The following is a 26619-nucleotide window of genomic DNA, read 5'->3' as shown; positions in this document are numbered from 1 at the left end:
TTCCAAACCCTAATTCAAAAGCCTCCATCATTTTTCACCCAGACTTTTGCAACTGACTTCCACTAGTCTCCCTGCTTCCATTCTTGCCACAACCATTTCTCCACACAATGGCCAGAATCACTTTTGAAAAGGGTATATCAGATTTCAATTCCTTGTGGCTTCCCGTGCATTTACAATATAATTCATTACTATAAAACTTTAAAACTTCCCATAATCTGTCCCTGCCTTTCAACCTTGCATCACAGTCTACCTTGCTCAAATTTGATATACCTGTTGCAACTCAGGAAACCCTGGTGGCATAGTGGTTAAATCCTACGGCGGCTAACCAAAAAGGTCAGCAGTTCAAATCCACCACGTGCTCCCTGGAAACTCTATGGGGCAGTTCTACTCTGGCCTATAGGGTTGCTATGAGTCAGAATCGACTGGATGGCAATGGGTTTGATTTTTGGTTTTGGTTGCAACTGAAGTGTAGTTACCCCTCTGCCTGTCATGTATTTCCTCTAGATTTTCTACATGGTCCACTCCTTATTCAAGTGTGAAATCAAAATTTACCTTCTTGGAGATGCCTCCCCCCAGCTTTATTTCATGATTTTCTTATTGACAGAACTTTTTTCTACCTGAAATTATCTAAATCTGCCTCTCCCCATTAAAACAAGCTCTTTGAGCACACTTCTATGGATAATTTGTTTCATGTTGTTACGTGACATCAAGTCAGTTCTGACTCATAGTGACCCTATGTACAACAGAATGAAACACTGCCTGGTCCTGCGCCATCCTAATAATCTTAGCTATGTTTGACACCGTTGTTGCAGCCACTGTGTCAGTCCATCTCGCTGAGGGTCATGATGTCCTTCTTCAGGGACTGGTTCTTCTTGAAACATGTCCAAAGTATGTGAGAGGAAGTCTTGCCATTCTCCCTTCTAAGGAGTATTCTGGCTGTGCTTCTTTCAAGACAGATTTATTCATTCCTCTGGCAGTCCATGCTATATTCAGTATTCTTCGCCAACACCATAATTCAAAGCCATCAGTTCTTCTTCGGTCTTCCTTATTTCATTGTCCAGCTCTTGCATGCATACGAGGCAACTGAAAATACCATGGCTTGGGTCTGGCACACCTCAGTCCTCAAAGTGACATCTTTGCTTTCTAACATTTTTGCAGCAGAATTTCCCAATGCCATACGTCACTTATTTCTTAATTGCTAATTCCATAGGTGTTGATTGTGAATCCAAGTAAAATGAAATGCTTGACAACTTCCATCTTTTCTCCATTCATCATGATGTTGCTTACTGGTCCAGTTGTGAGGATTTCTGTTTTATGTTGAGGTGTAATCCATACTGATGACTGCAGTCTTTGATTTTCATATGGTATCCTTTAACCTTAGGACAGTCCCTAGTATAGTCACTCAATATATATCTGTTCAATAAACAGGAGTTAGAGAGAGGGCATGTTCTTTTACTTATTCTAGAAATTCTGGATTTCTTTTCTGCCTCTTGGTGATAAAGGCAACAAAATGAGAAAGAGGACCCCAAGTTCTAACAATCAACCCTACCCTACCCACTGTGTTGTTAGGTGCTGTCAAGTTGGTTCAGACTTACAGTGACCTATGTACAACAGAATGAAACACTGCCCAGTCCTGCGTCATCCTCACAATTGTTATGCTTGAGCCCACTGTTGCAACCACTGGTCAATCCATCTTTTGAGGGTCTTCCTCTTTTTTGATGGCACTCTACTTTACCAAGCATGATGTCCTTCTCCAGGGACTCATCCTTCCTGACAAAATGCCCAAAGTATGTGAGACATAGTCTCACCATCCTTGCTTCTAAGGAGCATTTTGGTTGTACTTTTTCCAAGGCAGATTTGTTTTTTTTTTTTGGCAGTCCATGGTATAGTCAATATTCTTCTCCAACACCACAATTCAAAGGCATCAATTCTTCTTTGGTCTTCCAGTCTTCTTTATTCACTGTTCATCTTTCACATGCATAGGAGGCAACTGAAAATACCATGACTTGGGTCAGGAGCACCTTGGCCTTCAAGGTGACATCTTGGCTTTTCAACACTCTAAAGACATCTTTTGCAGCAGATTTGCCCAAAGCAATGCTTCTTTTGATTTCTTGATTTCTGCTTCCATGGGTGTTGATTGTTGATCCAAGTAAAATGAAATCCTTGACACCTTCAATATCTTCTCCGTTTATTATGATGTTGCTTATTGGTCTGGTTGTGAGGATTTTTGTTTTCTTTATGTTGAAGTGTAATCCACACTGAAGGCTGTGGTCTTTGATCTTCATCAGTAAGTGCTTCAAGTCCTCTTTACTTTCAATTAAATTGCATCACCTGCATAACGAAGGTTGTCAATGAGTCTTCCTCCAATCCTGGATGCCCCATTAGTACCCACTATAGTACATTAATTTAACAGTTTACATTTGTTCAGAATACAATTCACTTTTAACAAGTTCTGAGATATATAAGCTTTCTTCAGTTGAAGGACACTAGTGAAGGGTCCGTCATAATACAAAATTTAAAACTAGATTTCTAGAATGAAAATGACAAATTTTCATTCATTAGTCAAAAAATTAAGGAGCTGGGACTATACAACAAAGTGCATACAACAAATAAAAACAACTCAAGATATTAGATGTATATCGTTTATGCAGTTCCTTGCTGGGGTAATGCTATCAATGTAATACCATCACTACTGTTTGAATAATGCCCAACAACTTTTAGTAACTGAATTAAAAATGACTTAATTTCAGAATTAAAAGAAAAATCAACTTCTATTCCTCTGGAATATTATGTAAATTTGGACATTGTCTTCCATATGAAACTCAGTCATAAGGTAGAATCTACTCAATACTGGCAATTCTCTTAACAGCATCTACACATATGCCCACATTTATACATACACCCCAGAAAAAACAGCACTGGCTAGCCAGTCATATGGCTATCCTGATCAAGGTTTAAAATTTTGTCAGGACGATGCCTAAATAGTAAAATAATGTATTTAATAACTTTTTTTCTTGGTTATGACAGGGCTTTAAGGTAAAGTTGGCACCGATCTTTGATGGCCTAGATGGGTTTTTAATTATTCCAGCAGGTTTTTGGATACAGGACACTAAAAAAGCAAAAATTCAGAGAATCACAGATTGGTCTCTTCTGGGATATTATCTAAGTTAAATCTTTCCAAATCCAAAAGTAAGCAAATGATACTAAATTTTATTTTTTTGAGAAATATTTGAAGTCACTGATTGATAGTTCAGTCTAGTTTTAATTGGTGCTTAGTGTCATAAAACATAAATCTGCCAAATGGCATTGAAAGTTTAACTTAGTGCTTTCTCCAAAATTCTAAAAATTATAACCTTTCAAATCTCACTTAGTGATTCAAAGAAAAGTAAATAACATTTCTGAACCAACCACTGGTTACTCCAAGCCATCAATGATAATGCACTGTATCTAGGAGATACTGACCAGAATTTAATAATCTTGAGTTAAATTGTAGAACCCCTAATAGGCTTACATTGTTGTTGGGCCCTGTCAAGTGGACTCCAACTCATGACTACCCTGCAGAAGAGGGGAACTGTTCCATTGTGTTTCCTAGGCTGTAATCTTTATGGATGTAAATTGCCACGTCTTTTTCTTACAGAGGAGCTGGTGAGTTCTAACCACCAAGCTTCCAGTTAGCAGCCAAGTGCTTTACCATTGCACCACCAGGGCTCCTTATGCTTACATTAAGGGACTTTGAATTTCTACGTAAAATTGTACCAAAATAAATACAGTTTACTAACTGAAAATAAAACAAAAAAAACCTAAAGCACACACATACAACAAAAACAGGTAAAACCTCCAAAAAAAAGAGAGGAGGAAAATTTTTTTTTTTTAAATTTCACTTACACAAATGAAGACTAAAGACCTTGAGTTTCAACTTCTGAGACCTGTTGCCCAGTCTCTTATGTTAAGTACCTAGATAAGTGTTCTTTACACCTTAAAATAAAGCAGTTAAAAGTCAATTCCTGGGGATGCGGCCAAGATGGCAGAATAGTCAGATGCCTTCCTGTTGTCCCTCTTACAACAACAACAAAAAAAAACTTACAACAAAGACCCCCAAAATAAAGGAATCAGATATATATGACAATGTAGGAACCCTAAGCATCAAACGCAAAGCTGAAGAATCAGACTGAGCAATAAGTGCAAGGAAAGACAAAAAGAGTGGAAACGGGGAATTTAGGGACTGTGGGCGTCCTGCTAACTGAACCTGAACAGTATAGCCATATTGAGGTAAGCAACATCCCAAACCGAAGTTCACCCCATCTGGTGAAGCTAAGCAGCAACTCTGCACAAACCTCCAGAACAGGAGCAACACCAGACCTGAGAACGTGAAGTGCAAGCTCCAAACCCACCATTCACACCGTACTCCCATACTCGTCCCCCCCAGCACTCCAGGGCCAAGAAGCACTCCCTTTACCTCATCCATCCCCTCCCTGCTCCAACACCAATCCTGTGGTGACATTCAGTACCTAAACCAGGAACTCACCCGCTCCTTCGCCCAGCCACTGGTGTAGGGGGTCCATGGATCTGCAGCACCCTTCACCCCTGCTGATCACCTGCACCAGTGCCTTGCTGACTGACCTGGCATGACATGTCCTCATTAGGACAAAATGGGCAGGGCCCCCAAGCAGGAGCTGCATATTTGTGGCATTGGACACCGCCCTGTCCCATGAGAAGAGGCCTCACCCACCCACACCAGGGGCCTGAGGACCAGCGATACCACCCACTCTATCTAGATGCCCACTACAGAGGCCTGCAAACCAGGTGAGCCCCCCAACCCCTCCAGCCAATGGCAGCTGGCACCAAAGGACTGGATGCACTAGCCCCTCCCCTACATACTCTAGAAGACAAGGGCATGTCCTCTGTCCCAGCACCCGGGGGCAGCTGACAGTCTGATGCCTTGTCCCCCACATTGCCCCCGACTGTAGCCAGAGACCTGTGCCTGCTCTGAACACCCTCACACAGACCTGCCCACCCAGGACTGTAGGTGGGAGTCTCTGTACCACACACTCAGTGACCAATGACCCAGGCACCTATGCCCCGACCAACTGGTAAGAAGCGGAGCACACAATCACCCAACCCAATGACCAGGGAGAACAGCCCTCCACCCATGGCCAGGTGACCAGCAGGACAGATTCATCACCTCACCAAAAACGCTGCCTACATCTTCAGTAGCCCCACAACAATGGTGAGCAGACTCTTGGCTCACACACTTAGTAGCTGCTCTGACCACCTGGAGACAGGAGGTGAGAGCTTCAATGAGGCCAAATTAACAATCAGAGTAGCACACACACTCAGCTTACTTCACCATATCAAAACAAAACAAAAATTTGGGACACAATAAACAAACACAATAAATAAATATAATAACTTTTTGATGCCTCAGAGACAACATTCAATATCAAATCACATAAAAAAGCAGGAGAGATGGCTTTAGCAAGTGACCAAAATAAAGAACCAGAAAACCTTCTAGAGGACGATAAGGCAAATGGTACTAACCGATACAGAGCTCTCCAAGAGATCAAAAAGGAGATTAGGCCAAACACAGACCAAACCAAGGAACACGCAAAGTAACAGAATTCATGAAAACAATACAGAATGGCAGAATAATTAGACTACTACAAACCATACAAAAACAGCAACTAAAAATCCAAAAGATTAACAATAAAATTTCAGAATTAGAGAAGTCAATAGAAGGCCATAGGAACAGAATTGAGACAATGAAGTCAGAATTAGGGAGACTGAAGATATATCCCTTGACACAAATTTGAGGAAATATCAGGAAAAAAAGAATGAAGAAAAATGAAGAAAGCCTAAGAATTATGTGGGATAGTATCAACAGGAAAACCCTATGAGTGATCAGAGTACCAAAAGGGGGGAAGATAATGGAAAATACAGCAAGAATTGTTGAAGATTTGCTGGCAGAAAACTTACCTAATATGATGAAAGATTAGAAGATATCTATCCAAGAAGCTCAATGAACCCCATACAGGATTGAACCCAAAAGAAAGTCATGGAGACATATCATAATCAAACTTGTCAAAACCAAAGACAAAGAATCCTGAGAATGACTAGGAATAAACACAAAGTAACCTACAAGGGAGAACCAACGAGACTAACTCTGATTGCTCAGCAGAAACCATGCAGGCAAGAAGGCAATGGGATGACATATATAAAGCCTTGAAAGAAAAAAACTGCCAGTCAAGAATTACACATCCAGCAAAACTGTCTCTCAAATGTGATGGTGAAATGAGGCCATTTCCAGATAAACAGAAATTAAGGAATTTGTAAAAACCAGACCAAAATTACAAGAAATATTAAAGGGAGTCCTCCAGTTAGAGAATCAACAACATCAGACAACAATCCAAGACTAGGACACAGGATAGATCAACCAGATGCCAGTCCAGATAGGGAATTCTCAAAATAAAACAAAGCTAAAAGACTAAAAATAGGGAACCAGAGACATCAATATGTAAACGACCACAATGGCAAAACAAAAAAAAGAGGAAATGGTGTAGTCATAGAAATTTCATCTGGAGAGGAAGTCAAGGCAACATCAAGAAATAAAAGCCTGGTTTAAACTTAGAAAAACAAAGATAAATTTCAAGGTAAACACAAAGGAAGCTAACACATACTCATCAAAATTAAAGGAGAAAAACAAAGACTCAGAGACACAAAATCAACAGCAAAAGAGATGAAAAGAAAACGCATAAACAAAAAGAACTCAACACAGAAAACTAAGTAGAAGAAACCACCAAAGCAACAAAAAACAACAAAATGACAGCAGTAAACTCATACCTATCAAGAATTACGCTGAATGTAAATGGCCTAATATACAGGGAGTGACAGAATGAATTAAAAAACAAAACAAAACAAAAACAGTCCATCTATATGCTGTCTACAAGAGACACACCTTCGAAACCAAGACATAAGTAAACTAAAACTCAAATGATGGAAAAAATATATCAAGCAAACAATAACCAAAAAAAGAGCAGGACTGGCAATAATCTCCAATAAAACAGAATTTAAAACAAAATCCACCATAAAGGATAAGAAAGGACACTATATAATGATTAAAGGGTCAATACACACGAGGACATAACTGTAATAAACATATATGCACCCAATGACAGGGCTCCCAAATACATAAAACTCTAATAGCACTGAAAAGAGAGAAATAGACACTTCCACAATAATAGTATTAGACTTCAATGTACGACTTTTGGTGAAGGACAGAACATCTAGAAAGAAACTCAATAAAGATACAGAAGATCTAAATGCCACAATTAAACAACTTGGCCTCATAAACACATACGGAACACTCCAACAGCAGTAAAGTATACATTCTTTTCCAATGCACATGGAACATTCTCCAGAATAAATCACATCTAGGGCCACAAAGCAAGCCTCAGCAAAATCCAAAACACTGAAACAATACAAAGCTTCTTCTCTGATCAGGTCAACAAGTAGAATAACGAAACGGCACGGAAAAAAATCAAATACATGGAAACTGAACAACTCCTTGCTTAAGAACTACGGAGTTAATACAAGAAATCAATGACGGAATAAAAAAAATTTATAGTATCAAATGAGAACGAAAACACATCTTACCAAAACTTCTGGGACCCAGCAAAAGCTGTGCTTAAAGGTCAATTTATAGTAATAAACACACACATCAAAAAAGAAGTGAGAAAATCAAAACATTAATCCTACAACTCGAACAGAGAGCAGCAAAAGAAGCCCTCTGACAGAAGAAAACAATAAAGAGCAGAAATAAGTGAAATAGAGAAGAGAAAAACAAATCAACAAAATCAAAAGTTGGATCTTAGAAAAGATGAACAAAATTGACAAACCACTGGCCAAACTGACAATAGAAAAAAAGGAAAGGAAGCAAATAACCCAAATAAGAAATAAAATGGGAGACATTACAACAGGCCCAACTTAAATAAAAAGGATCACAATAGAATACTATGAAAAATTATACTCCAACAAATTTAAAAACATAGAGGAAATGGACAAATTTCTAGAAACACACTATGTACACCTAAACTAACTCAAATTGAGGTAGAAAAACTAAACAGACCATAATAAAAGAGACTGCAGAGGTAATTAAAAAAACTCCCAATGAGAAAAAGCCTTGGCCCGGTCACTGGAAAATTCTACTAAACTTTCAGAGACGAGCTCACATCAATATTACTCAAACTATTTCAGGACATAGAAAAGAAGGGATACTCCTGAATGCTTTCTATGAAGCCAGCAAAATACTATACTAAAGCCAGGCAAAGATACCACAAAAAAAGGAAACTACAGAACAATACCCCTCACGAGCATAGATGCGAAAATTAACAAACTTCTAGCCAATGGAATTCAAAAAACAATAGATCGTGACCAAGTGGGATTCATACCAGGTAAGCAGGGATGGTTCAACACTAGAAAATCAATCAACGTAATTCACCACATAAATAAATCAAAAGAATCATATGATCATATCAATTGCCGCACAAAAGGCATTTGACAAAGTCCAACACCCATTCATGATAAAAACTCTCTGCGAAACAGGAAGAGAAGGAAAATTCCTCGACATAATACACAGAATACAAAACCAACAGCCAACATTATTCTAAATGGAGAGAGACTGGAAAAATTCCCTTTGAGAAAGGGAACCCGAAAAGGATGCCCTTTATTACCATTCTTATCGAACATCCTGCTGGAAGTTCTAGCTAGAGCCATAAGGTAAGAAAAAGAAATAAAGGGCATCTAAACTGGAAAAAAAAAAAAAATTTTTTTTTTTTTAACTATCCTTATTTGCAGATGATATGATTTTACACAAAGAAAACCCCAAATAATCCAAAAGAAAACTACTGGAACTAATAGAAGAGTTCAGCAAAGCATCAGGATACAAGATAAACATACAAAAATCAGTTGGATTCCTCAACAAAGAGAACTTTGAAATGGAAACCACCAAATCAATACCATTAACAAAAGTCCCCAAGATGATGAAGTAAAACAAATGATAAAGTACTTAGGAATAAATATAACCAGGGATGTAAAACACCCATACAAAGAAAACTACAAACCACTACTGCAAGAAACCAAAAGAGACCTACGTGAGTGGAATAACATACCTTGCTCATGGACAGAAGACTCAAGATTGTGAAAATGTCAATTCTACCCAAAAGCAATCTACAGACACAATGCAATCCCAATCCAGATTCTAACAACATTCTTTAACAAAATGGAGAAACAAATCACCAACTTTACATGGAAAGGGAAGAGGCCCAGCATAAGTAAAGCGTTACTGAAGAAGAACAACAAAATGGGAGGCCTCACACACTAGTGCTTTCAGAATCTATTACACAGTCACAATAGTAGAAACAGCCTGGCATGGTATAACAACAGACACATAGACCAATGGTACAGAATTGAGAACCTGATGTAAATCCATCCATGAGCAGCTGATATTTCACAAAGGGCCAAAATCTGTTAAATGGGGAAAAGACAGTTTCTTTAACAAATGGTGATGGCATAACTGGATGTCCACCTGTAATTAAAATCAAACAAGATCCACACTTACACCATACACAAAAACTACCTCAACATGGGTCAAAGATCTAAATATAAAACCTAAATCAAAAAAGATCATGGAAAAAAAATACTGACAACATTATGGGCCCTAACACATGGCATAAATAGTATACAAACCATAAGCAACAATGCACAAACACCAGAAGAGAAACTAGAAAACTGTTGTTAGGTGCCGTTGAGTCGGCTCTGACTCATGGCGACGCTACGTACCACAGAACAAAACACTGCCTGGTCCTGTGCCATCCTTAAAACTATTGTCATGCTTGAGCCCATTGTGGCCAGCCACTGTGGAGAACTGGAAAACTAGGAGCTCCTAAAAACTAAACAGTTACACACATCAAAAGAGTTTATCGAAAGGGTAAAAGAGAGCGTACAGACTGGGAAAAGTTTTTTGGCTATGACATTATCTGACAAGGGTCTAACCTCTAAAATCCACAAATTATTTCCACACCCCAATAAAAAAAAAAAAGAAATAACCCAATTAAAAAATAGGCAAAGAATATGAACAGATACTTCAAAGAAAACATTCAGGCAGCTAACGGACACATGAGGAAACGCTCTCAATCATTAGCTGTTTGAGAAATGCACATGAAAACTACAATGAAATACCATCTCGACCCTGACGATACTGGCACTAATCCAAAAAACCACAAAATAACAAATGTTAGAGACATCACAGGGAGACCGGAACTCTTATGCACTGCTGGTGGGAATGTAAAATGGTACAATCACTTTGAAAACGATATAGTGCTTCCTTAAAAAGCTAGAAATAGAAATACCTTAAAAACCAAACCTGCTGCCGTCACCCAACTCCTAGCAACCCTACAGGACAGAGTAGAACTGCCCCCATAGTTTCCAAGGAGTACCTGGTGGATTTGAACTGCTAAACTCTTTTTGGTTGGCAGCCATAGCACTTAACCACTATGCCACCAGGGTTTCCAGAAATACCTTAGGATCCAGCAATTCCACTCCTAGGAATATACCCTAGAGAAACGACAGTCATGACCTGAATTGAGGTATGAACACCCACGTTCACTGCAGCACTATTCACAACAGTAAAAAGATGGAAACAACCTACATGCCCATCAACAGATGAATGGGAAAACAAATTATGGTCCAGACATGCAATGGACTACTACATAACAATAAAGAACAATGATAAATCCACGAAAGATACCACAACACGGATGAATGAGGAAGGCATTATGCTGAGTGACATAAGTCAGTTACAAAAGGACAGTCTATGAGACCACTATTATAGGAACTCGAGAAAAGGTTTACCCAGAGGAAAAAAAATTCTTTGATGGTTACGAGGGTGGGGAGAGAGGAAGGGGAAATCGCTAACTACATAGTAGACAACTGCCAACTTTGGTGAAAGGGAAGACAACACATAATATAGGGGAAGTCAGCACAAGTGGTCACAGTGGTCAAAAGCAAAGGCATAGAAGTTTCCTAGAAGCATCCAAACAACTGGAGGGACTGAACTGATGGGGCTGGGGGTCATAGGCTTGGGGGACATCTAGGTCAAATGGCATAACGTAGTTCATAAAAAAATGTTCCACATCCCACTTTGGTGAGTAAGTAGCGTCTGGGGTCTTAAAAGCTCAAGGGCAACCATCTAAGATACATCTATTGGTCCCATCCTACTCGGACCAAAAGAGAAAGAAGAAAACCAGACACAGGAAAATATTAGCCGAAAGCCCAAAGGATCACATGAACCAGAGTCTCTACCAGCCTGAGCCTACAAGAACTAGATGGTGTCCAGCTACCACCACCTACCACTCTGACAGGGGTCACAACAGAAGAGTCACAGACAGAATGGGAAAAAAATGTAGCACAGAATTAAAAAAAAAAAAAAAAGACCAGGCTTACTGGTCTGACAGATGGGAGGAATCCCCGAATCCCCGAGACTATGGCCCCTGGACACTCTGCTAACTCAGAACTGGAACCACTTCCGAAGTCCACCTTTCAGCCAAAGATTAGACAGGCTTATCAAACAAACAGTAATACACATGAGGAATGTCCTTTTTAGTTCAATAAAACACACAAGATCAAATGGGCAACTCCTGCCCAAAAGCAAGACGAGAAAGTAGGAAGGGACGGGAACTGGATGGACACAGGGAACACAGGGTGGAAAGGCGAAGCGTGCCGTCTGTCGCGTTGTGGGGACTGCAATCAATGTCACAAAATAACGTGTATAAATTTTTGAATGAGAAATTAACGTGAGCTGTGAATTTTCACCTAAAACACGATAAAGTCAATTTCTTCTTTATTTTTTATTATATATCTGTTCAAAATGATACTTATCTCTTTTGAAATACTATTTTTATAGCCATAAACTTTATATAAAGAATGAAATGCCTACCTATATGAGGGTATATCTGAGCCTATCAAAACAGGTAAGACGAATTCACCTAGGCAAACATCTTTTTGTCTTAACCGATCTAACTAATGTTCTACACCAACCTAGTTTGCTTCATGTGCTGATTAGACTTCGTCACCTCAACCTCAAAGCGTACTTACCCGTGTATACTGAAAAATCATAATGATTACTGATTACAATAGAAAATTAAAAGAGAAAATTTCTACTGTCGTAGATATTTTAAATATCAAGAATAGCTGTTTTGTAGTCTGGGAGAAAGCTATGTCTTATTAGAAGGTAACAACAACCCTCCACCAGCCACAGGCTGGCCCAGTTAGAACAGGGGTCGCTGACACTGCAGTGACAGTGCGAGACCCCGTCCTCAGCAGTCTCGGAAAGACAGGCCATCGACCTCGTTCATTGTTAATTAGCAGGGACACATGTAATGACAGCGATACTTTGTGTGTGCGTGTATACATCTACACACACACATTTCATCTCGAAAAAACTGGTTACATTACATTAAGATGTGGGGAAAAAAGAGTATTTCATGACCAACTTTAAATTAATATAAGTGGAAGAATGAGTAAAGGAAATGAAGCTCTGTAGTAGACAGCATCTATTTGTGGCAGCAAAGTTTGCTGTAGAGTAAAAAGAAAAATGAGATGACTATATTATAAACTATACAGTTCTACCAAAAAAAGATTTTAATCATTGGATAAATGTTAGGAATTTGCCAATTTTTTGCTTCTCATAAATTTATCTATGTTTTGATAAGTAATCTCTAAGTCGGATTTCCAACCTACAAGATTTGATGCACAAAAGCTCGAAAAAAAAGCTTAAAGGGAAAAAAATATTGCTTTAGTCAGACTGTTAAGATGTATCACAAGCCTGTGTTTTAAGAACAAATGTGGTCAATGACTTTAAAAAAAATGAACGCACTTGCCTTTGGGGAACACTATATTAAACAAACCCTTCGCTGATATATACACAATTACCAGTAAATAAAAAAATTATGGTAGAGCTTTAGATAGCATTATATATTTAGCTCTAGAAACTGGAAGATGTACTATGGCACACAGCAAAGGTATCACAGGAGAACTGGGCATCGGAACAGTTGGAAGGTAAGAGTTAAATCATACCATTTAAATCCTTTGAAATCCAATTTCATCAACTCCAAGTTAAGCAGGGCTCTTTGAACTTTGCATGGTCATCAAGTGTATACATACTTAAATACAGGCACAGATACTTGTCATTTTTATTTGGGTAACAAAGAATCTCCAAATTATACTGAAAAATAAATCCTAAATATCATTCCTGTAAAAAAATTTTAGCACACTTTTCACAAATGATTTATGTCCAACAAGAAAATACACATGATTTTATATCTTACTTTTTATTCCCTACCATAGACATTAATTTTGTCTTTCATTTTCCTACAATTTTCAATACGTACCTGTATTTAATACTGCTTTAATCTGCTAAAGACATTAACTGATCGCTTTCCTAAATCTAAGGATTATATAGTTTTAGTATAAATATATATCACATATTTTCATAAAATTTTGACGAAACCAAATAAGCATGCCTTATTTTAAGTCCATGCTCCTTCCACTGCTTATAAAATCTGATTTAATGATCAAAAATTCTTGGTTGTCACTCTTCAATTACAAGTCTTCCTCCTTAAACGCCACTCTCTTTTTACATAATAAGAAGCAATAGAAAAACAAAAAAAAAATTCTCTTTTAATCTTAGTTCTTTTCATTTTGACACTACAAAATAATGTGACCTTTTTTTTTTTTTTTAAATGAACAAATACATCCCAAACTCAATACATTCAAATGAGCTGAGTCTTCTTTAAGGTAGTCACCTTGGAAGGCCACAGTTCATTCTTTTAACTATGCTGCCGCTGCTCAAAATACCCTTCAAACTCTTTCAGAATTGCCTTCAAAGCTAGTTGCATGCTTTCTACTATTGCCTCAAAAACAGATTTAATTTTTGGAAACTGCCAAAGGTCATTTGGTGCCAAATAATGGTGACTAAGGACAATCAAGCTTGCAAACTTGGTGAAACTTTAAAAAAAAAGTTTTCTTTACCTGACGTACAATCCTGAAGTTAATAGTATGTGTGGTTTAAATTAGCTCTGAAGACAATTTTATAAAGCAAAACCTGAGAGGTTCTGGGCAATGGCGGATCACTGGACTTGGGAAATACCTTTCCAGCATGATCACTATGCAGAATGACATTCACTCAGCTGTCTATGTTCTGAAATATTTGTTTACATCACTGTAGCTAGAAATTATTCTGATAGCTAGAAATTATTCATTTAAAAAGGAATATCATTCTTAAAAAAAAGAATTTATTCCTTTAAAGCATCGCTGTCAAAGTCAGTACTATACAAGTGTTTTGTCAGAAACTAGTTCTTACTTTATCAATAAAGACTACTTTTAAAAACTTGAAAGCAAATAACCAACTTATCTGCCCTCAGTTTTTTTTTTTTTTAAATCATTAACAGAAGATAAAATAACCTGAAATCTCTAAGGTACTAAAAAACAGAACGAAAATCCCAATGTAATAAAAACACATCAAGAACCAAACTACAATTTCTGAGCTGCACTGTTTATTTTGCTGCTTGAAACCTAAGTGACAGTATGCCACTGTGACTCTGGGGTTTCATCTAAACCTTTACTACACTGCAGGTACAGAAATAGATGGACACATTTTTGGAGAACTGACATTTTGCAAAATGCAGCACACAATTTATACATGAGAAATGGAAGTGTTCAAAAGGGTATGCATTTCAAGTTATTGCAGGTTATTTGTGAGAGAATTTCTGCAGGTAAAACATGTTTAAATTTAACCAACAGTAGCATGTCAGTGTATTTAAAATCATGACAAAAATCTTCTCTCTGGTCATGTTGCCCATGACAAATTACTATGATGTTGTACGTTTAGGGCAAGATGTCAATACAGCATAAATCCCATGGCATTTTGGTTTTCATCTGGAGATTAAAGCTGTTTTTCTTGGGATAAATGCAGCAGCAAAACACAAACCAGTTGATCAAAAAAGCACTTCTGCCATAACTCCAATAATTTTCAGGACACATCAACCGACAGTAGTTTTGCCATTCCCAGTTTTTTAAGGATTACATCTCTGCACTGTTGCCTTAAGTGGGTCTGTAAAAGCTTGTCCTTTGTTAAGCCAGTTTACTGACTACAGCCTGGTTGAGAGAATTTAGTTGGTTGGTCCATTTATCTAGCGCACTGTATCGCGCACCACCTCTCTTCTGATGATCCAGTTCAAGGAGCTGGTTGACTTGATCAATTCGGCCATGAATAGTGCTGGAAGTAAAAGAAGACATGTCTGTAATTTATTCCCACTCAGCATATCTTCTAAACTAATGCTTCATAAAATACTCATTACAGCTCACAAAATGTCGATAAATGCAAAAGAAAAAACTGCTGTCTACTACTGTAAATGAATGAGTTCAGCACTAGTTATAACGTTATTTAAACTCCAGGCAGAAACCAGACTTTATCTGCCTTTCATCGGTTTCACGGAAAGAACCGATAGGCAGAGACTTACCCAGCTATCAAGAGCAGATGTTGTTTGTGAAGTTTTTAGGAATAATATATCACTTTTAAGTAAGATACAATTTCAAAACTGTTATGTATCACACATCTTATATTTAAAAATATAAAGACATATTACTCATGAAATAATTCTCTAGCTGAATGAGAAACACTTTTGAAAATCTTTTTAAGCTTTTTCAGAGATGCGTTTCATATGTCCATTCATTTGTCAAAAATCACCACACACATACATACACATCTCTTAGAAGAAAATCATAGCCAGATGGTGCTTTTCATGAAAAAAATCAAGAACTCAAGTGCTACCTTCATCATCATTATTCCAAATACTTACTTATCCAATATGCACTGCACCAGCAAGCTCTCCACATCAGCCACATCTATGTTTAACTCCTAAGACAAAAGATCCATCACAGTTCTGCTCATTAACATTTTTAAAGACTTTATGATTTTATGTAATTATTTGGATTTTAAATTCACTTTCATCACTTAAAGAAAACTTAGCGAAGAGATTTTAAACAAATTTCATTATTACTTCAAAAAAGATTTAACTTTGTAACTTCTGAAGTATATTTATCCTTCCTCACAATTTTATTGAGTTTCAGGTGGAGCCTTATCAATTATATATGTTTTAGCCACTACTATCTCTTCTACAATTTTCTCTTAGGCTTTAGGAATCTTAAAAAAAAAGAAAGAAATTTAGTGACTCAATTTCTCTATCTCGCAATGTTAAAATGCTTCTCCGTTAATTTATGCCCAAAAAGCACACAGAAAAATTCACATTAAAATTCAAGTCTAAGTTATGCTTAATCTTAAAAAATGTAATATAAAATGTTACCAAGTTAGAGTTACTCTTAAATGGGATATACTTATTGTACTTGTAACTATAAATTATAAACATCATTAAAACTCATGAAAATAGGTACCTTAGAAATAAAAGGAATATGTATTCTTGTGTAAGGCTTAATTAATTTTATGAGCACTTGTGTTCTAATGTTTCGCAAAAGCTCTGGAAGAAAAGATAAAAAGGAAAACAATACATTTGCATTTTAACAGTTTGTATGGTATCTTTATAAACAATTATGCATTTCTACATCACAATCGTTATCTACTTATCATTTATCATCTCAAAATACATCCTTCTGATTGGCAAGGACAAAGGTGTTTAGATGTAAAAATATCTGGGTCCAACAGATGTACAGCACGATTAGAGGCTGCCTCTTCCGTAACTTTTTCTCGTTCCCACCTCTGCCTTTGCTCGTGCTGCAACACTACCTAATGCATCCTCTCGCCTTCTCAGGAACAGTACACCATCATTTCCTTAACAGCTATCCTCTTTCAAGGAGTTCTGGTTTACAATACCCAAGTTTCGCATTCTATGCCCTCTCAAATCTTAGACTATTACATTTTATACAATGCTTTTTACAATTCCCCCAGTTTCATCATGTAGAATTTTTTTTTTTAAACTAGCTGGAACTCATAGACAAGGCTTCTCTACTTTTTCTATACCCACAAAATGCAGTATCATATAAAAAACCCAGTGCCGTTGAGTGGATTCCGACTCACAGCAACCTATGAGGGTAGAACTGCCCCATATGGTTTCCAAGGAGCACCTGGTGGATTCGAACTGCCGACCTTTATGGTTAGCAGCCTAGCTCTTAACTACTACGCCACCAGGGTTTCCTCAGTATCATATAAGAACCTTAAAATGCCCGCTGAATGGAAGAGAAAGGAAGATGCAGAACAGAACATATTTCTGAAATTTTCCTTGGATTTTCTTGATGTATCTGGAATTTCAGTATTTGAATGAGCTGTTCCAAACAGTCACTTAAAAATCCTCAAATAGCTCAATAGGTGGGAGCACTGGAGCTGTAGGGGCAGCCCCAGAATAAAGGGAGGATTTCTCTCTCTGGTAATCTAACAGAACTCTGTTAAAAATCTCATTCACTCTGGCATGAAATCTTCCCAATGTGAGCTTACCTGACACAGCAAATCCATCTCTGCAACTCAGAGCAGTATATTTTAAAAACTTTTGTTACTTGTCAAAAATAAACTCTAAAAATTAACTTTGCGTTTAAGTACCAAAAATAAACATGCAACAACATCTACACTGGAATAAAATGGTAAAACGGACAACCACCTTAAATATAATGGACATCTTATATGAACTTGATTGTATTAATAATGTGAAACTGGCTAATGATTTCTCTAAAACAGTTTCATAATTTTAAAGAGTATACTATTCCATGATACTATTTAGAAACATTTCTATACTTTGCAATAAACAAAAGAAAAACAGATTAATTCCAAGCAGCTCCATTAAGCAGCACTGCTGGACTATGGCAAAGAAAAGGAACAGAACTCGTTCACAGAAAGAACATGCCTTCGATGTGTTCTCTTATGAAAGGATCATCCATGATGTTGCTGTGATTTGTTTTCAGAATCTTTTCAAATTCAGTGATGTCATTATTCTGATAGGCACTAAAAGAAAATGAGAAATATGAATTTTGTCAAATGTGAAGAAGTCAAATCAGATAATCCAAACAGCCTGTTTCTCAGTTTTTATATGTAAATATCTGAATTATATTATTGTCCCTCAAATTTATATGAGGAAAGAAGTCACGGAAATCAGAGTTAAACACATACACATTCTTCTGCAAACACAAGGCATTTCCTTTTTAATGCTTTTGGTTGTTTAAACGAAAGATTAAATAAATCTTATGGGGTTGTATACCATATTTATTATTTTTTTTTAATCAAAACCATCACAAAATCTTAGTTGTATTAAAAGTTGACAACAGTTCAATAACTATTTAATGCTTGATGTTTTCAAATTAAACTGTGCATTTCAATCCCTAATTGTTCTTAATGAAATATACCAGGCTGACGCACACTACTGTATAGATGAGTTTGGCCTTATCTTTCTAGTAAGAAACTCTATTCTCTCTGACAGGTGTTCAAAAAACGCAGCTTCCTAATTTTTATCTTCTAGAAAGCTACCAGCAACTCCCAAAACCTTCCAAAAAGAATATTTGATTCTCAAGTTTCTCTAGCCCTGAAATTCCACTGAGCTATACAGTGCAAAACCTCAGTGGCAGAAAATTAGTGCCAAATGAGGCATACACACAGTAGAGAGTGATGGAGTCCCCTGCTGCAGAAGGCCAAAGGCTGATTTATGTCTTCAATTCTCTGAAATGTCTAATACCTACTTTTGAAATAAATTCTGTAACGCACTACGGGGACTGCTAAAGGTGCTGAGAAGGAAGAAGCCAACCTTCTGGATACGGCACCACTGTCTGCTTTCTATGTAAGACATATCATCAGCCACTCTGCAGCCCTCTGCTGTGCCTCCATCTGCTGGGTCGCAATGTAACTTCGTGTTAGGGGCAGGTGATTCAAGTGCTTCAACAGGAATTACTTTCCTCTAGTCTGCTGGCAACTGACTAGGAAGATAAAATTAGGAGCATTACTTTCTCACCTATCCCAAATACATTACTGTAATTTACTATAAACAAAAAAACCCACCGCCATCGAGCCGATTCCAACTCAAAGCGACCCTACAGGACAGAGGAGAACTGCCCCGTTGGGCTTCCGAGTGTAAATCTTTGTGGGAGCAGACTGCCACATATTTCTCCCATGGAGCGGCTGGCGGGTTCAAACCACTGTCCTTTCGGTTGGCAGCCAAAAGCTTTAATCACTGTACCACCAGGGCTCCTACACAGTTTACTACAGGAGGATACAGTCAAGTAGTGAAAACATTTGTGCACTAAGAGACATCCTTTCACTACTTGAGTGACTTTTTTTTTTTTTTATATACAAAATTGTGGAACCCTAACGAGCCCACTTGTTTGAGCTAAAACTTAGCATTAAAATAAGTTTCTGAGTTTCAATATAGAGGATTCACTGGAATAAATTGTAAGGCATACTACATACATAAATAAAAAAGCTATTATTTTTAAAGTTCCAGCAATCAGTCCTTTAGTCCATTTTAATGTATATGACCAATACAATCTACATAAAATATTAATGCCTAGGGTGAAATTTTTCCTCAACATTTCTTTAAAAGTTTTAAAACGTTAAACTACGGCTCAGCAATTTAGCTTTATAAACATTTTTTAAAAAAGCATTATAAAGTTAATCTCGAACAAAATAATCTTTTAGTGTGATCAAATGCAAATGGAATAAACTGTGTGTGATGAAGACAGAGGAAACCGTGGTGGCATAGTGGTTAAGTGCTATGGCTGCTAACAAAGAGGTCGGCAGTTCAAATCTGTGAGGCGCTCCTTGGGAACTCTACGGGGCAGTTCTACTCTGTCCTATAGGGTCGCTATGAGTCGAAATCGACTCGATTGCACTGGGTTTGGTTTTGGTTTTTAATGAAGATAGAAAGATCTCCTTTCATAACTAAAATCAATTTAACTAATATATATTAAAATAAACTAAAGAGGCCAACAATACATAAGAAATTAATTTCTTACTACAGCAAATTAGAGTTTTTAATCCCACAACCGTGCCCAATTCTCCTAAACGGCTATTTTTATAGCTAAAATTAAGGTCTTCTTAAAAAAAAGAAACAAAAAAAACCTAGTAACTTACAAAAGTCATAACCAATTAAAAAAGCAAATGAAGAATTTATGACAGTGGGCTCTTCATTGCTAACCATCACTGTTCACATCTTCCATTAAAGCCTTTGATGAATCTAGGAGTTTCTCATCTGTATGACCTCTATTCTCCTAACCCCGAAAATTATCTGGGCTAAGTATTTTTTTAATTAACATTTTCATCGTCACTGAGAAAATATACAGGTAAATAAAGAAATGTATTTATGCAATAACCTTGTTTTACAGAAATTCTTAGCTTACGTGGAGCAATTCATGCTTTTATTTTGGATGAAGACAGGTAGAGACAGTAGATATTGTGAAATAATGCTTTAAACCATCCATACACACGTGGATAAAAACAACACAAAAGCACCAGACACGTTATCAAATTTTGTGACTAACAGAAACAGCAAAATAAATGACTTCAGAAGACAAAAACTGCACAAACTTTAGAATGTTTCAAACAAACATACAAAAGGACAAATGCCGAGTATTAACTGAGTTTTGAAAAATTCTCTTTCTCTTTATGAATTGCTTTAAGAAAATTTACCTGAACTGAAATATAAAATCTTACCTTACTAAATTCGTCATTGCCAGGATTTCTGGATCATTTTTGTACGGCTTGGCCTAAACACAGTTAAAAAAAGTATTAACTATGTATATGTACAAAGAAAGAATAAAATTTATTTCTATCAAAGATAGCTAAGAGAAATTGACAGTTAAAGTGCACACGTACCTCCTGTGAGTCAAACGGATTTATTCCCGATTTCATTAGCATATTTGCCAAGACCAAATACTTTAAGCAAGTAGTTCTTCTGGGACTCCCTGATTCGTCATAATTCTTGAAGGCTTCAAAAAAATCAGTGTGTGCCTTTTCAAATTCACCTTCTCGCAAGTGCATTTTACCCCCACATTCTGTAAAGAATAAAACATGAGAAAAGAGACTATTTTCAGTTTTGTAACTGTAACGAGATTGACCACTTTATAAAGATTAAATGAAACTTATTTCAGTGGCTTTCAGTTTTTCAATTCTATAACCTGAATAGTACTGGCTGGAGGGCTGTTGTTGTGAGGTGCTGTCAAGTTGGTTCCTACTCACAGCCACCCTACGTACAACAGAACGCAACACTGCCAGGTCCCGCGCCATCCTCGTAATGGCTGCTACGTTTGAGCCCATTGTTGCAGTCACTGTGTCAACCTGCCTTGTTGAGGGCTTTCCTCTCTCTTGCTGAGGGTCTTCCTCTCTTCTGCTGACCCTCTACTTTCCCAAGCATGATGTCCTTCTCTAGGGACTGGTCCCTCCTGATAACACGCTCAAAGTACGTGAGATTAAGTCTCGTCATTCTCACTTCTCGGGAGCATTCTGGCAGTACTTCTTCCAAGACAGACTTGTTTGTTCTTCTGGCAGTCCATGGTATATTCGATATTCTTCAACATCACCATAATTCAAATGCATAAATTCTTCCACAGTCTTCCTTATTCATTGTCCAGCTTTCTCATCCATATAAGGTGATTAAAAATACCATGGCTTAGGCCAGATGTACTTTAGTCTTCAAAGTAACATCTTTGCTTTTTAATATTTTTAAGAGGTGTTTTGCAGCAGATTTGCCCAATACAGTACATCCTTTAATTTCTTGACTGCTGCTTCCATGGGTGTTGATTATGGATCCAAGTAAAATGAAATCCTTGACAACTTCAATTATTTTCTCCATTTATCACGATGTTGCTTACTGGTCCAGTTGTGAGGATTTTTGTTTTCTTTATGTTGAGGTGTAATCCATACTGAAGACTGTGGTCTTTGATCTTCATCAGTAAGTGCTTCAAGTCCTCTTCACTTTCAGCAAGCAAGGCTGTGTCATCTGCATAATGAAGGTTGTTAACAAGTCTCTCTCCAATCCTGATGCTGCATTCTTCTTCATATAGGCCAGCTTTTTGTATTATTTGCTCAGCATACTGATTGAAAGTGTAGTGAAAGGATACAACCCTGACGCACACCTTTCGTGATTTTAAGCCACGCAGTGTCCCCTTGTTCTGTTTGAATGACTGCCTCTTAGTCTGTGTACAGGTTCTGCATGAGTACAATTAAGTATTCCGGAATTCCCATTCTTTGCAACGTTATCTGTAATTTGTAATGATCTACATAGTTCAATGTCTTTGCATAGTCAATAAAACACAGATAAACATCTTTCTGCTATTCTCTGCTTTCAGCTAAGATCAGTATGACATCAGCAATGACGTCCCTCATTCCACGTCCTCTTCTCAATTTGGCCTGAATTTCTGGCAGCTCCCTGTCAATGTACAGCTGTGATTGCTTTTGAACGATCTTCAGCAAAATGTTACTTGCGTGTGATATTAATGATATTGTTGGATCATTTCTACATTCTGTTGGATCACCTTTTTTCTGAATGGGCACGAATATGGACCTCTTTCAGTCAGCTGTCCAGGTAGCTGCCTTCCAAAGTTCCTGGCATAGACGAGTGAGTGCTTCCAGCATTGCATCCGTTTGCTGAAACACCTCCGTTGGTATTCTGTCAATTCCTGGAGCCTTGTTTTTCACCACCAATACCTTCAGCGCAGCTGGGACTTCTTCCTTCCACACCATTGGTTCCTGATCATATGCTGCCTCCTGAAATAGCTGAAAGTCCACCAATTCTTTCTGGTACAATGACTCTGTGTATTACTTCCATCTTGATGCTTCCCATGTTGTTCAATATTTTGTCCATAGAATCCTTCAACATTGTAACCCAAAGCTTGAATTTTTTCTTCAGTTCTTTCAGCTTGAGAAATGCTGAACGTGTTCTTCCTTTTTCTTTGCAGATTTCGTTATAATACTTTACTTTGTCTTCTCAAGCTACCTTTTGAAATCTGTTCAGCTCATTTACTTCACCATTTCTGCCATTCACTTTAGCTACTGAATACTCAGGAGCAAGTTTCAGAGCCTCTTCTGACATCTGTTTTTTGGATCTTTTTGATCTTTTCTTTCTCTACTGTCTTTTTAACGACCTCTTGCTTTCTTCACGTACGATGTCCTTGATTGTCATTCCATAACTCATCTGGTCTCCAGTCATCAGTGCAATCTCTGGCATCATTTCTATCACCAAGGCTGTATTCTCCAACTATCCAATCCTTCTTCATTTCCAACTCTGGCATTTCAATCGCCAGTAATTATCAACGCATCTTAAGTGCACATTTATCCATTTCAGACTGCAGAAGTTGGTAAAATCTTTAGTTTCCTCATGTTTGGCCTTAGTGGTTGGTGTGTAAATTTGAGTAATAATCTTATTAACTAGTCTTTCTAGCAGGTGTATGGATATTATTTTATTATCGACAGCACTGTACTTCAGGACAGATCTTGAAATGTTCTTTTTGACGACTAATGTGATACCGCTCCACTTCAATTTGTCATTTCTGGCACAGTAGACCATATTATTGTCCAATTTAAAATGGCCAATACTAGTCCATTAATGCCTAGGATATGTAGGCCACAGGGCACAAACTTTAATTATATTAAAGAAAAAATCAAGCTCTTTATTAAATGTTAATGAAGAAACTACTAAACAAGCCAATCTTTTTCCTCAGGTGAAGCAAAAAGTTGCTTTTCCACATGCCACTGCAACTGAAGAACAGAAATTCTGATCAAGTGAAATCTCTATTACTACTATGTTCACTGATGTAAATTTTATAAGGAAAAGGCATTGATTTTAAAACTTTATTTATTTTCAAGGGTCCTTCAGTCATATGCAATGATACCTTGAAGTCTTTCCATTTCATTGCCCACCCTCTCCAACCAAACTTGCCTCTGATGACTCCCATGATCAGTGGATGAGGGATGGCAGACTTGATGTGAAGCGACTGTTCATAGAGTGCTTTCAGTTTTTTGTTATTTTTCTGTGCTGTATACATTTGAATTTCCAAAGCGTATATTTCTAATAACTGTGTACCTTTTTTCAAGTCATCTTCTCCATCGTCAGTCTAGGAAAGCAAATACTTAACTTTAGTCAAGGTAGAGTTTAGAGACAACCTTACTTAACAAACAAGTGTATACGCAGACAGTAACTTACAAACTGTTTTGTTACAAACAGTTCATTTAAAGTCAGTTGAATGAAAATTAAAAACATTTTTTTCCATTGAAAAATGATTGTACGTGGCTGAACAAAATTTATTAACCCACGATATAAAAGAAAATATAACAAATAATTTTTATTTGGGTTAGCCTATGAGCCTTACATTTATACTACTATTTCTGACTGAAAATGCACTACCAATTTTAATTGGAACCAGGAGTATTATGAACACCACTTTAACGGTCAAAAAGAAAGCCACATATCCTTTCTACGTCCTAGTTATTGGAGAAGGAAAAAGTGGACAGTGGTTATTTTGTACGTATAAAATGCAGTAACATTTATGTCTTTATCTATGGCATTATTTATGATCTTCTCCAGACCTTCAAAACATTTCAGATACACTTATTTAATATTTTAAAAATCATTTCCTGAGTGTCATCCATGTTGTGGGTACTGGGTCTACTTTGGAGAAATTAAAATTTAAGTCAGCCAAGGTTCCTGGACTCAAAAAGTTCACAATCTAGTAAGAAGACCAATCTGTCAACAGACAAATTAGAGTACAAAATGATAATTACTCTAGGTGAAGCATGAAGCAAGCATCTAGAACAGAAGAACTAACTCTTGGGGAATGTCAAAGGAATCACAGAAGTGGTGACATTAAACCTCAGCTTTGAAAGATGGCCAGTGGCCACAAAACACAGGCCATGGAAATCAGCAGACGGTCAACAATGAGATATCCATAAATATTAAATGCTGACATACACCAAGTCAAAATTTATTATTTACAGAGTGTTCCAACTTAAGACTTGTTTTATTTATTAACTAAAGAGTTACAACCAGAGTAAAACATACGATATGGGAGGCAATTTTACATCCAGGTTATCATGCATCTCTGCTGAAAATAATGACGTCACAACACCAAGTGCTGTTCATAAGCAGACGGCATTTTACGTCCCTAAATACACCAAGCAGAACTTCTCCAGGGCTTTTTCATGCATCTTACGTTCACACTGAAAGACCCTCCTCCATTCAAAAAACGGCTTCTCTACTGTTTTTGTTTCACATGGAACTGAACCCAAACTTGTTTGTTAGTCAGACTAAACTTTTTCAAGGATGGGTAGTTAAGAAACAATTTACAAATGAGTGATATGCTTTATAACGCTAAACTACTAAATGAAAATATCTGTAGTATTTCGTTTAGAAGGATTTCCTGATCAACTCTTTCCCCATTCATAGAAATGACACATATTTATTATTAAAATAACAGCATGTGGTCTTGCAAGAGCTTTAAAATATTTAACAGTATTCCCAATGAATATAATTTATCAATACCAAATATCAATACTAACATCAAATAATTTATTTAAAATAAAAAAGTAAACACAAAATTATTGTTTACAGTTATAAAGTTATAGAGCTGTGCTGTCCAATCCATGTGGTTATACAAATTTAAATTAAGTAAGTAAAATAAAATTTAAAACTCGGTTCCTCAGTCACACTAGCCGCATTTTAGTGGCTTGAGAGGCATACACAGATGTAGGACAGTTCTACTGGACAGCGCGGCCACGGAGGACTCATGTATCACAAATCAGGATATAACATAACCCTTCCATACATGTTTAAACTATCTCTGCCGATTTCCATTGGACACATATGTAAATATGAAAGGCTTGTTCTGAAATAAGCAATAACAGCCGGCCCGCTCGTTGGTTGATGCCTGCTCATTCCACGAAGGGTAAGGATTGAAATCAGCATTAAAACAGGACGAAATGTAACACTAAAAATAGATCTGCATTTTTTTATAACTTATTCTCCAGGTATTATTTTTAGGATGACGCTTGAACAGAAATACCCTTAAGCAATACTTCAAATACAACGATTTCTTATGCTTCTTTATCATGTAAAGCAAAATATTAAGAAAAAAATAACTGAATGCTACCTGGCAGGACTGATGTAGTTGGCGTAAAATTTTTTGAAGCTTTCCATATTCCTCTCGTTCTAAATATAATTTTCCAAGCTGTAAGAAAGCAAACTTATTAAAATCAAAACATTTCAAAAGGAGAAGGTGTGCATCTTTAGGAAAGTAATGAGTTTATTAAGGACCCCCCACCCCATTCTTCAACAGAATAAAAGCGTAACTGTAATGGTTACCTTCGTGTTTGTCTTAAACCACAGTCTATCATTCTTAGCATCTTTCAAGGCTTCCAGTGTTGTTTCATAGAATTCCTGCAGTAAATCCATCTGACATAAAAAATCAGAATTCTATAATTGTAAACAGCAAATTTGTACCTGTTAATAAAGTTAATTTGAGCAAACTAAAAGTTCATCTTTGAACTTCAATACATATAAGATACACTGTCCGCATCTTACCGAATGT

The 26619-nt window shown here is 37.1% G+C and overlaps 1 protein-coding gene across 2 annotated transcripts in view; it reads right to left on the bottom strand.

Moving 5' to 3' along the window:
• Positions 1–14584: 14584 nt before the first annotated feature.
• Positions 14585–26619, bottom strand: part of COPS2 (COP9 signalosome subunit 2) — a 43961-nt gene continuing 31926 nt past the window's right edge. Inside the window, exons 5-13 of one of the 2 annotated variants that reach the window (XM_049897718.1) lie at positions 26394–26504; positions 26182–26259; positions 23976–24150; positions 20915–21093; positions 20753–20805; positions 17961–18058; positions 16504–16586; positions 15912–15970; positions 14585–15328 (exon numbers count right to left, since the gene is read on the bottom strand). In XM_049897718.1, coding sequence (XP_049753675.1) covers positions 15184–15328; positions 15912–15970; positions 16504–16586; positions 17961–18058; positions 20753–20805; positions 20915–21093; positions 23976–24150; positions 26182–26259; positions 26394–26504 — 981 coding nt within the window. In that variant the 3' untranslated portion in view covers positions 14585–15183. The remainder of the gene's footprint in view (positions 15329–15911; positions 15971–16503; positions 16587–17960; positions 18059–20752; positions 20806–20914; positions 21094–23975; positions 24151–26181; positions 26260–26393; positions 26505–26619) is intronic. The other variant, XM_049897719.1, reaches the window with a different exon arrangement.

This window comes from Elephas maximus, chromosome 10, assembly GCF_024166365.1.
Source record: "Elephas maximus indicus isolate mEleMax1 chromosome 10, mEleMax1 primary haplotype, whole genome shotgun sequence".
NCBI classification, from domain to species: Eukaryota; Metazoa; Chordata; class Mammalia; order Proboscidea; family Elephantidae; genus Elephas; species Elephas maximus.
This window is presented reverse-complemented; position numbering and strand designations above follow the sequence as displayed.